We start from the raw sequence: 13,087 nt of genomic DNA on the forward strand, positions 1-13,087 counted from the left end.
TGTGGCCCGTTGAGGGGGGCCAATATGCTGAAGTGGCCCTCAGTGAAATTGAGTTTGACACCCCTGCTCTAAAGAAATGACACTATTCTCAACAAGTAAGCAATAACTTTTATTTTAACATTATTTAACTGTGTGTGTCATGTGTGGACAAGTCGGGTAATTTCTCCACTTGAAGAAATTATAAGGCAAGCTCACGTTTACGATCATGGATGTACATTTGACCATCCAGCCACTTTTTCGAGACTTTATCGAAGTCCACATGCGTATCAATAACACCTAGATATCACTAAAGCCATAAATGTATCCGGAAGGTATTTCCACATTCATTAGTCAATTTGTAATCGCAAGCATGTGATCATTTTTTAATAAAACATGACATTCACATATTAAATTTAATCAAATTAGTTTTTACATTTTTAAATATCCATCATTTCAAAGCTTTTTTTTAAAACTTTTGAAATGATTCAATTTTAATTCAGAGCCTGGTTGTAGGCTCCTCATGTATTGAGATGTGAGGATAAGAGTTTGTTTTGATTAATTTTATGACCAAAGCATTTGAGCTGGTCTCAGCTTCATGTTTCTGCATGTTTAGTTAATGTTATACTTTCAATGCCAAACTGCTGAGATCTGAGCCACTGCTGACTGGACACCATGTTTAACTTCCTTTATGTAAATGTAAAAGTCAACTTTTTAAGGTGCAAACATTTTTTTTTTAACACTGCATTGTTGAAGAAAATTAAAACTTGGTGTTGACAGACCTCATTTAAAAAGGAAAAAAAAGCATCGGCAGATGTGAAACTTGCATAATTTTATTCATTTCTTTGAATGCTTTGGAAGAAGGGTGGGAGCTTCTTGTAGGGAGACCTTTTAAACAGTTCATCACACTTTGTTTCATATCAGTAGTGACATATATGTCCATCAGCGACGAGAACAACCATCAGTGCTCCCCAGCTTCAGTTCTCCTTCTCCAAGCCACACCATTACAAGATATGCAACATCCAGTAAATAAATAGATGCACGGTAAAGTCTTTTCCATATACAAATATATTTTATGAAGCTTATTGTACAAGCATTTATTTTTTTTATCTAACATTTACAAGATACTTTGAGCAGAAAGGATGAATAAGCTCTTAAAAACAGATTAAATGCTGCCCTGTTTTTCTTTATTTGTTTACTAAGTGCACTCCAGACTGTCAGAGCTGCATGAAAACCTCTTCAGCCTCGCTCTGCAGCATCCACCCGATTGCTTCTGCAGACTAAGGAGGAACACTTCGAAAATGTGTCAGTACAAATTACAAAAAGTTAGACAATCTGCAAAATAAACGTCTCTTAATATCAAAATAGTGAAATATTAATTTCAAAAATTAACTCCACTGGTGATCATAGCTATGAAAACAAGCACTACAGTCACCCTTTGCAGGCTAACCAATTTGTAAATACCCTCGGCTGCTTGTTGCACATCATCAAGTGAGGTTGGTTATCTGAATGACCGAGTCGCTCCAAATTAAGTCAAAGAAGATGAAATTCACCCTTTCAAGACTGGAAGGCTTTAAACAGTGAGATATATATACAAAAAATGTACAAGAATGTAAAAAATAAAGAAGTTTTCTGTTGTATTTAAGGCTGTCTGAGCTGAATAAATATTTGTTTTTTTCACGTTACTAATATGAACTGTAAACTTGATTATACAGCAAACCCCTGAATAATTAATGTCAAATTTTAGCTGAATTATTCTAGCATGTAATCCACAAAATAAGGTCTGATCTCCTTGGTGACTGAATAAAGTTAATTATTTTTTTTACATTATTGTAAAAAACCTCCTCAACCACTTTATGCTAAAGTCGACTTTTAGAATAAAAAGATAAACTTCAGGCTCTGACTTCTATGTGCCAAGGAGCACAAAGGTCAAAGCTGTGCATAAACGATAGACACTGCTGAATTACTGGTATTGATTTATGGCGCAATACCAATGATGGCCACTAGTCGGTTCTAGTCAGTTCAAAGATCTCATCAGATCTTAACTAAAATTCTTCCCGTGAATTGCTGTGACATCAAAAAGAATATTATTATTATTTTTAAATTCATTTTAGGCATTAAAAAATGTTGCCCAGCTACCGTCACCACTTACTCTGGAAAAACAAAACACAAGATCCTGGTGATCACCTCTCATAAAGGCTCCAGGTTCCTTCATGGGAAACTAAACTAAAACCTGCGCAGTGTTTTTTTCTTTTTCTTTTTTCTATAACAACAATCAGCATAAAACAAATGATATGTAAAGTAAAACCGATTTAGAGGAGCCCTGTATATTGACAGAATACTAATTTAGTCGAGGAAAAACACCCACTAAGGCACTTTATAAAGCTTATTCTTAATAAACATTCTACATTATAGCAAGGACAACATGGACAGTTTAGGATACAAAAAATAGTTGGATTACAATGTCTGAAAGCAAACAAATATTTTGAGTCTGATATTAGGCTTTAGGAATTATTATTTGTGATTTATTTCTTTGATCTAAGAAAGGTTTGAAACATCTCAGTAAGAATTAGGTAAATTATTTAGCTCCAGAGGAGTTTTTTTTCTTCATTTGCTGTTTCCCCTTAAAAGGTTATTTTGGATTTTTTAAAGTGGGGTTCTGTTCAGAGTGTACGAGTAGTAGGTATCTTGTGTGCAGCATACAGTTTTCATTTTCCTGAAATAGAGAGCAGTTGTCTAGCTAATGGCTAGGCAGCAATAATGCTAAAACAACTCTAGATTCAAAATTACAAGTACTGCTTTTAAAGCTTTGCACTTTGTATTAAAAAGTTGACTTTTTTTCTAAAATATAATTCATTCACAGTCTGTAACATGTTTGTTATAACTTATCAGGGCAGAGGTTGTATGTTCCTCTTAAACAGAATGCTAATCTTTGATCCAAGTAAAGACGCTAAGAGAGAAATATATTGCAGGTAAGATATTTACTACTCATAAACTGTCAATAGAACCCCACTTTTAAAAATCTGAACTAATTGCTGAAGTTCAGAACGACTTCTTTCATTCTGAAGTAATTTATATCCTGAAAGCTTCTACTAATATAAAATACAGACAAAATGTAGCTTACTCTCCTGCATGAAGGAACATCTAAAAAAAAAAAAAATAAAACTTAGTGGAGCCGAAATCTGAACACAAACATGTAAATCTACTGTCTATACGTCACAACTCTGGCTTTGGAACCTAATATAATCCTGTATAGCAGCCAAGCCCATAATGATGCAAAATCCTCTTTTATAGCGAATAACACAGTGATAGTACAGACACAAATACACAGAGTAACAAATACCATGCAAGTGCGAGCAGAGGTGGCTTTTTAAGGATAAAGAGAAGTTCATGCGATGAAGGAGAGAATGATGAGGGAACACCTTCCCTCAGCCCACAGCTGTCGGCTCCAGCTGAGTCGGTTTTCCTTAATGATTCATATTTTCCCCTCGGTTTCTGTCTCTGTTGGTGTGATTTGTTCCACCCTGCTGTCACCCAACGGATCACAGATGAGAAATATGCAGGTAAAGAGTCGGTCAGCGCTGAGGCGTGCTAATGTCATCCATTTCTTCCCCTCAGCTGACCAGTGTCCTCCTCACCTGGAACAACAGGTGGCGCTCTCCTCCAGTGCAAAAGGGAAGCTGTGCTCTGTGGATGTTTAGTTTCAGGTTGCTAGGTGTTTGTTTCTGTGTGACACGAGGTGCAGACAGGAAGCGGAACTATCGGCAGGCGCAGGAGTCGACGGTCATGTTGGGGTAGACTTTCAGCACCACGTTCTTGTCCTCGTCGAAGAAGAGGATGCTGAGGGAGGACATCTTCTCTGGGACGCAGCACGGCTCGGGGATGCCGGGTACGACGCCCACGGCCCGAACAATGCTCTGGATGGTGGCGTGGTTCGAGGGCTTCAGAGCCTGAAGGGAAAAAACACAAAACAAAACTAAGATTCTGCAGCCTTAGCTTTAGGTGCTAACGCTAACTGCAACATCTCTCATGCTTTTCTGCAAAATATAATTGTGGCAATGAGATTATTGAGGTTCTCATCTGTTTCTTCACAGATATCTTTAGGTCCCACCCCAGTAATTTAGCCAAGGCTGAGGTCTGGACTTTGATTGGACCATTCTGTTGTAAATGTTTGGGATCAGTAGCTGCTTTTCCATTACAAATTTGCACAAAACTTTGTAAATATTCTGCTAAGATCTAAAATTTCGCAAAAGCTGTGGTTCAATTACATAAGAAATGCAATTAAAAAATATAGGTAATTAAAAAACATGCTGCGCCATCATCCCCCAGCCACTTAATGTCATCTTCTTCATGGTTAGTGCAAGCAGTAACATCTGGTTGCTGAGCATATGAGTTGTGTGAGGCAAGAAAAAATATTTCCTTTGCAGTTTTGCAAAATAAGCCAATTATGATGCGGCCAAAAAAACCGCCTCAAAACTCTTGTTCAGAAAACTATTTTTTTAAAATAGTTGTTTCCATTAAGCTCGTGTTGTTCTGTTGACGACCCGGTTTGGACCAGGTTTCAGCTGTTGGATAGAAGGACACGTATTTGATTCTAGAATAGAGTACAGAGGAGATCGTGGTTGACTTGTTGAGTGACACATTAACAGATCTATCTACAAATAATCTCCACAGTTTGTGGTGCGTTTCTGTTTTTTGGTGCTGTGCTCTGATCTCTACTGTGTTTTGTCTTTCGCCCATCACATGTTTTCACGCCTGACAGTCTGATAGACTTGTTCAAAATTGCAGCATTTGTTAAATTTTCAGCTGGTGCAGTTCACTTTCACAAGGCACCGAGTCAAATGGTCCAAAGCCTTTGAGCAACCTGTTCCCCTCCTCGCCTGCAGAGGCGCTGCACCAAGAACCACTGACGACGACAAAAAACTCTGAAGAAGACACTGAGCACAACTTCCTTCTTTGCAACAAAAATTTAGCGGTTGCTAAATTTTCGTTAATTTGTGTGCTTGTTTTGGTGGTATTTACCCAGAATGCCCTGCGCTGTAGTTCACTTCCTGCTTTGGAGCGGTTGGTGTTCTCATAGACATTTGAACCACACTGTAGCTTACTTCAACCAAACCCAGAGCTAGGTTTGTAGGTGGACCAGAGTTTACTTTTTTGGTCCCATCAGACTTCGACTGGCATTGATAACTCTCCAAACGAAGCGGACTTTCTAGAAAAACTAACTAGAGTTTGATTAAATCGGACTGAACAGGGCTGGTGGGAATGCTCACAGAATGAGTCTATTACATTTAAGTTTGACTCTGTTTTGTCATTTGTTGTGAGACTGTAAGCAGAGGGAAGCAGTTCTTGGGCTTTGTTGTGTTGACTGAAAAATACCTTGTCAGGCTAGACACTTTGTCTCATTAAGTAGAGTTGGTTCTTTAACCTTCAAACTTTGATTAAATAATTATAGAAAAAATAAGACATTTAATTAGATCATTCTTCGGGTCTGAACACATCTCAGACCCCAGAAAACTCCAGCCCAGTAGGTGGCAGTAATGTATCATCAACCAAACTATTTGAATTGCAAAATTTTCTAATATATTGTTATTTAATAACTAAAAGTCACAATTTGAGCCTTACCTTTACATCATTTATCAGAGAACATATTGGGTTCTCTGCAGAAATGAGAATCGGATGAGAACAAAAACTGAGACTTGCTAACACTGAAGATGCTAAACTTGTCTTTGTTTTTTTATAAAGGGCTTTTGAGATGAGTCTGTATTGCATTCAACCCAAACTCAAACATTTAAACAGATCAAAGTGGAATTGGATTATTCTAAACTGAGCAGACTTTAAAATTGAGTTTAACATCAGTTAAGCTTTTTATTCCATTCGTGAAAACACAGATGTATACAACAGTGATTTTTTTTTTTAATGATTTTGTTTTACATCTCTTGATGCATTCGATTTAACATGGACAGAATTGTTCTACACCAAATATAAGTCCCTAGATCTTCCTTCTGCTGCAACTTTTCCTTCTTAAATCCCATTCATTAAGTGAGGATTTTTATTTTTTATGATTCTTTCTTTTCCCTATTATCATAAATGAACTAATGACACCCTGGTTTTATCACTAAAATATTGCATTATTGTGTTTAACCAACAGACTGGAAGCCAAGGTGACAGCTGTGAAATTGGTCTAGATGCTTTTATTACATAAACTCAACTATTTGAAAGAAAAAACACTAGGAAAATGTCCAGCAGGGGGAGCTTGAACTTGTGTTTTTTGCTGTCTAAGTATCTTGTTTTGTTTCTACTCTGTTCTTGACCAACCATCTGAGCGCCTGAAAGCTGTCTTCAAATTCCTGACAGTTCACACACCTGATTAGCAGCTTCAGGGCTCCTTCGCGCTTCCTTCACGTCACAAGAGAAAGCAGCTTTTAATAGAAACTATTTAGCAGCTTCTGACAAAGGAGGTGGATCATCACAGGCTCCTCTGCCTGAGCAGAAAAGCTGCAGGAGAGGGAGGCGGCTGCCTTCAGGGCCCGACTGCTGGGACTAATTACATCCCACTACAAAGGCCTGCGACTCCACTCTAATGAATTAAATAGATGGGGCTGGAGCATTCCGGCCATGTTTAGAATACCTGTGATGTTATCTTGTCACCGGGAGCCAAACTTTAACATTGTCCTCTAATTGTTTTTTTTTCCCCACTAAAGGTAAAGGTGTAAAAATGTAGCTGAGGTCAGCCACCTGCTGTAAGCTTTTCTTCATAGATCTGCAACTTGACCTGTGTTTCCCACATGCCCTGTGCATTAGGACGTTACTTTGAACTAACCGTTTTTATTAAATTACATCGTTATACTGTTGATGCTAATCTTCAAAGGCTTTCTGATCTTTCTGCAAAGCAGAGGAGAAACTGAAGAGGATCCAGTGGCTGTGAGCAGTTTATCCCTGCAGTTGAAGATTAAAGCTCGTAAAGTTTGGGATTATCATCCATAATGTAAGACAGACACAGTTCTGACTTTAATGTTGCTAAGGTTAATACAACACAGAGCCTAACAGCATCGGCTAACAAAGACTGATGGACGCACTGATTGCTGCACGCAGCCGACTCTGTTTACCTAATGTCCACAGAGAGCGCCTGTGTATGTTTTTAGTCCTCTGTTACAGTATGAGGCCTCACTAATGGGTCCTGGACTTCTGCAGCGCATGTTTTCGGACCACCTGTTGACACAGATTTGCATTTGGAGTAAAAAAAAAAATAAAAATGCAATCAGTGGCCACTTTATTAGGTACACCTGTTCATCGGTGCTACATTACGTTTTGGATGAGAATACCATCTGGTTTACCTGATGAGAGAAAGGCAAGATCACTGAGATAACCAGACATTCCCTAGCAACTCTCTGCAGAGCATCCCACGGTTCTGGGTCTGTTCCTGGGTCTCCTCCATATTGGATGACGAGACATTTAACCTGACCCTCAACCTCCTCAACCAATTTACTTACTCAAATATACTTTACCCACTCACCACCAACTTGAAGGGAGCAACAATGATAGCCTTAGATTTGGAAGATTTGACTCATTGGGCCATTTTACACTGTGCTGTAAACCTCTTCATTGACTTCAAGAAGCTAACGCAACAATATCATCTGCAAAAAGAAAGATGAAACCATGTGGATCCCCCAAATCAGACATTGTCCTCTCTATGCTTACACCATGAGATGTCAAAGCACTTTAGCTTAACGAATGGAAGAGGCTTGCTTGTTTTAGGGTTTTCACACCTGATAGTCCGGTTAGATTGGGGACCAGAACGGCAACATTTGTTACATTTTCAGCTGCTGCGGTTTGGTTTCACACTGCACTGTGTAAAACAATCCAAACCCTTTGAAAAACCTGTTCCCCTCCTCACCTGTGGTGGCGCTGTACCAAGAACCACTAGAGGAATTGAGACAAAAACCTCTGAAGAAGACAACTTCCTTTTTTATGAAATATAAACGAAAATGGAGTAGCATCAGATTTATAGGATTTCTCTGTTGTCTTTGGTAAAAGATCCCATTTCTACCACAAGATCTAGACTCTTAAGAGCTTTTGTTATGGTTGTATTTACCCAGAATGCTCTGCGTTATAATCCACTCCCTGCTTTTGGAGCGGGGAGTCTGCTTGGCGTTTACATGCTTAAGAACCGCACCACAGTTCACATCAACCGAGCTGAGACCGAGGTTTTAGATTATAATTGAAGTATTCGGTGAGACGTTTCTTAAATATCAAATGTTGTTTTAACTTGAGCAGAAAGAAGATGATTAAGGCCACTGGAAAAAAAGGATTTTTGTCACAATATTCTGACTTTTTTTCTCAAAATCCTGAGTTTTTTTCACAGAATTGAAACTTTGGATCTCAGAAAATTTAAGTCAGAATTCTTTTTTTTTTCTGTGTCCTTTATCCTCTACCTTATGAGCAACAATAAAATATCCTATTGCAATTATCTTCATCAAATTTTAGTGGTGTCGTTCTTTTTCTCGACATTGAACACATATAATTTGGAGGTCTGAAGCATCTTTTTGTTTTGCAAAACGAAACGTGAAATATTTGTTTTCTCACCTTTGGCATTGGGAACTGGCAGGATCCCGAACAATAGAAGGCATCAAAAGACTTGGGCGATATAATCCATTCGCTCCACCCAATGTCCGCAAAGTCCACCTTGAGGTACCTTCGAGCGCAGTTCCTCGGCTCATTCCACTGCTTCTTTCGCGCCTTTCTGATGGTCTGCTCATCAAACTGCAGGAGGGGATTCTTGGGTCGCTGATTCTTGCGGACCTTTTTCCGTGGCCGACGGGGCTGCTTGTTTTCTATCGGCTCGTACGGACTCGTCTCGTCCCATCCTCTCGTCTCGTACGGATACTCGGGTCCAGGAAGTTCGTTGTTTTGCAAAGGGAGAAGAACGTTAGCTGACCGCTTGTGTCTGGAGCGCAGCTGTTGTTCTTGCTCAGTGTTGTTGCGCTCTCTCAGCTTTTGGAGGCTGTGTGAAATGGAGCCTTCCCCTCCCAGTGAGTGGTGTCTCTGGAGAGTGGCTACCACGCTTTCAGGCTCCGAGATGGCAGAGTCGTTGGCGTAAACCAGGATATAGGGCGAACGGTCGGACAGGAGCTTCTTCCACGGTTGCGGACCTTGTGAGGCGACGTCAATCCCAATGAGCAACTCATCGTGATGTTTGGCCTGACTGACCACGCGGGTTATGTCCCTCCACTGCCACGAAATGAAGTCCCTGTAGAGGGTGGACACGTTTATCCGAAAGTGTCCCAAACTCCTCATCTTGTTGTCCACGGAAGCAAAGCTCCAGATGACCATGTGGATGTGGCTGTGTCTCCGGGGGCCGTGGCGGGCGCAGTGTTTGGGCGTGAAGCAGCGCTGGGTGTTGTTCTGAAGGTCTCCGATGTAGTAATGAAGAGTTGCCGACAGAACGTCCTCAGACTGGGTGAGGGAGGTGAGGTTAAAAACCTGCAGCTGCTTGTTGTTTATTGTACCTGTAAACAGTGGGGAGTAACAGTTACACAATGCAAAACTGTGGCGCATATAGTGTGGATAAACAACTTAAGCTGGGTGATCACATATGTACGACAGCGTGTTGGGGCCATTGGAGACAGACAAAAAGAAGTAAACTTCCACCATAAAACTCAGAAATTTTGAGATCAGTTTCAGAAATTTTCTAGAAAAAACGTGGAAATTTGAAAAGCTGAAAATGAATAAAATTAGTAATAAAGTTATTACAATTGCTGAAAACAAAGTGTATAATTCTGTTTCAGCAATTTTTATTTATTCTGATTGAAAGTTAAAAATACAGGTAATAGTCAATAAACTTTCAAATTGTTTAAAACAGGATTTTAAACTTCAGTCACAGATAATTAGATGCGTGATGCACCGTCACCATCTGCAGAATTAATACAACAAAGTAAGGATCAAACTTTTACTGGTGAGGTGTGCTTAGTGATGTAATGATGGTTCCAGGCTGGTTCTCTGGCTGTGGAAAACCCCACCACATTTTTTTAAGAACCAGCAGAGAACCACCTGTAGCCGCCGTTTTAGTTTAGCACTGAAACCACTATGGTGGAAAACCCCTAAAAATATCCTCCTCCTGTCCAGCTGGGAGTTACTTGTTTGTCCTTATAAAGGGCCTCAAGATGACATTTCTTCTAATTTGACCATCTTGACTTAATTCAAGTATAGATGAGTTACACCTTTTTTTTCATAAGAACTGTGAAGACATCTTAACATTTGCATAATTTGAGCCAGATTTTACAGAGATTGTACTGTCATATGGATAGTTAAGGACAGGATGCATTTGTGAAACTTAAGCATAACGTAGATGTTTAGTTTGGGAAATAATGACGAAGTAAACAACTACTGCATATAAATAGATAAGACAGCAGAAGATTTAGTTCTAAAAGGTGGGAACATTCACACATGAACTGTTTCTGCTCTGAGTATCCATTAGCTTGTTTCCCAGTGAGGATTCCTCCCTTTTCGCTAAACTAAGATAAATCTGACTGCTATTTACTTCTGGTAGCATATTGACTACTTTTACCTAACCAACATAACCACGAATCTGAATTTAACCTAAATATTTTTATAACTAAGACTAAAACAAAGTTTTGCTGTGTTTGCACAAGAAGAGAGCCACATTTTTCACCTCACTAAGTTGACTTTAATCGTCTGAGAGAAAATCTGTCGCAAATAGGTGGATTTCGCCTTTATATGCAGCAACCAGACGACAGGAGGCGGTAGTTTACAATCTCGTAGCAGCTGATCACCTTCAGCAGCGCCTGCATCACGTTGATAACCCAGAGTCTGCGCGTACATTTAAAGTGGATGATCTTAAAGGTCAAAGTTAAATAAAAGCCGCTGAAAAACATGTCTGGAGTGGAAACTCCTGTTCTGCTGCGACACAGACAGGCTGAGCAGCTTCCCGGTCCTGACCCGAGGGGAAGATCTATTTACAGTATCTGAAAGTAAAATGTCAAGATAATGGAAACAAATGTGACGCTAAACGACGCTGAACGTCATGAAACATTCAGATTTCAGTCACAGTTTCCGCCTGAAGGAAGTGGCAACAGATTGATCCCATTAGAAGGAGTGGATCAACAGGTGGATTTTTGTCAAGCTCCATAAATAAGGAAATGGAGACGATAAAGTTGATTAATTTATACTATTTAACCAAGAACAGAATATTGTTTGCTCTTTTTTTGTTTGAACGAACTGGATTTTCAAAAATAAATTGTAAAATTATGCAGATTCTGCGGACACTGCGCAAACAGGACGTTATCAGATCAACTTCAAACTTGTGATGGCAACACTAACACATTAAGAAATAAGCGGGTCGTTTCTGTGCTTCATTGCAAAGTGCGTAAAATCCTGGATACGTACCCCAGTGCGCTTTGAAGCTGCGGACCGTGTTGCCGTCCCTGAAGGGAAACCCGGCCCGGTTGTACTTGTCGTAAAGCATCTGCATGTGCTCCGTCATTGTATCCTGCAAATGCGCGCCCCGGTCATCCTTGGCGGCGTATTTTCTATCCACCGAGTGCGTAAAATCCACCTTTAACCTCTCGGGGAAACTGTCCGTTTTTAACATCGCGCAGAATCCAGCGCACAGATAACTCCATCCATAAAGCACGACGAGCACCAACCGAGAGTAGAGAGCCATGGCTGAGGCAAAGTCAGGAGAGAAGTGGGAAAAACAACAGCTGTGGACAAACTATCACAGCCAGACGTGTGTCCTATTTTTTTAAAGGCAAAACCATCAACTGGGGAGTCCAAAACTGTCTATCATCACCACGTCTTCCAAGCTTTCTAAGTGCTTTAGATATGTTGTATATAAGCAACAGTCAATAGAATTAAAAATGCTCCAACGCACAGCAGAGTGTGTGATAAAACAGATGCGGGAGATCTGCGCCTCCGCAGAAAACACTCCTGGTCTCAGCTCTGCAGCGCTCAACCGTCCCCCCGTCTCAGCTTTCATTGAAGGTAAAGCATGTTGTGCTTAGTATTATAGGGCTTGAGGGACCAGCTGGGTATTCCTCACACTCACACACACACACAGACACACACACACACACAGAGAGAGAGAGAGGGAGGGAGGGAAAGAAGAGAGAGAGAGTTTCCTGCCCAGAATACTTTTACGCACATTTAGCCTGGGGACAAATTATCTCGTTATCGAGAGCAGAAGGAAGCCTGTGTTATCGGCTGATTTGAAGTGAGAGATAAAGGTAAAAATAAAATTCCACTAAAGGACATTCCATCCATTTATTGGACAGATTTCATCACCTGAACGGCTGCCACGGAGCAGCCGCGCCGTGCGTAATTTCTGCTGCGCAGAGTTGTGCGTCTGGGCAGCGCTGCTGAATGAAGCGGCTTACCGTGGGCATTAAAGGCTTTCTTCCCTGCTTTGTTTGGGTCAGTGCAGTTAAGCACACACATCCTGTACCATCGCGGCCTGATCCGGATGCTCTACACTTCCCCGTCTCCCGCAAAACAGCCCATCAGGCGGGGTTCAAACACCCCACCCAGCCGCTCCTCTTTCAGGGGCACTCGGGAGGAAATGATTGGGCCTTTGGACATTTGATGGTAATAATATTAGCATGCCATGCCCTTCATAGCTCTGTGGTGGTGGGGTGGATGGTTAACCCTACTATCAAGGTGGAAACGGACAGCCTCCCATCTGCCTGGTTGCTTCTTCAGTGTATTTCCTAATTGGAGTTAATTTTTCAGGCTATTGTTTTTGTTGTTTAGCTTCAATCCAGTCAAATTTAGTTTAATTACAAACTCCTCTGCCTTTTTACTTTTTTTTTCTCAGCAAATGAGAAATACTTTTTATTCACACTTTCCTAAATTTCAGTGTTGCTAAGATAACAGCCAACGTCATGACGCCTCCATCACCATGCTTGACTTTTCAGATACCAGTGAACTGGATGCAATATATATATATATATATATATATATATATATATATATATATATATATATATATATATATATATATATATATATATATATATATATATATATAAAAAAAAATTCCCCTCTCACCCTCCATGGGTGGTCTCTTTCATCCTCTGAGCTCGGGTCCTCTACCAGA

General features: G+C 40.2%; 1 protein-coding gene across 1 annotated transcript; it reads right to left on the minus strand.

Moving 5' to 3' along the window:
- Positions 1 to 793: 793 nt before the first annotated feature.
- On the minus strand, positions 794 to 11,987 carry bmp3 (bone morphogenetic protein 3). Its single transcript, XM_015014949.1, has 3 exons — positions 11,380 to 11,987; positions 8,560 to 9,482; positions 794 to 3,926 (listed from the first exon to the last, which is right to left on the minus strand). The coding sequence occupies exons 1-3, from the start codon at positions 11,654 to 11,656 to the stop codon at positions 3,735 to 3,737; spliced, it is 1,392 nt and encodes a 463-aa protein (XP_014870435.1). The 5' UTR covers positions 11,657 to 11,987; the 3' UTR covers positions 794 to 3,734.
- Positions 11,988 to 13,087: the final 1,100 nt, after the last annotated feature.

Source organism: Poecilia latipinna, unplaced genomic scaffold, assembly GCF_001443285.1.
Source record: "Poecilia latipinna isolate Pla-1442-1.1 unplaced genomic scaffold, P_latipinna-1.0 Scaffold1866, whole genome shotgun sequence".
Lineage (NCBI taxonomy): Eukaryota > Metazoa > Chordata > Actinopteri > Cyprinodontiformes > Poeciliidae > Poecilia > Poecilia latipinna.

Coding starts and splice junctions, on each gene's coding strand:
- bmp3 (XM_015014949.1), bottom strand. CDS start 11,656: ATGGCTCTCTACTCTCGGTTGGTGCTCGTCGTGCTTTATGGATGGAGT. Junction 9,483..11,379: donor CAGCTTCAAAGCGCACTGGG/GTACGTATCCAG, acceptor CACTGTTTACAG/GTACAATAAACAACAAGCAG. Junction 3,927..8,559: donor GCCAGTTCCCAATGCCAAAG/GTGAGAAAACAA, acceptor TTTTCCCTTCAG/GCTCTGAAGCCCTCGAACCA.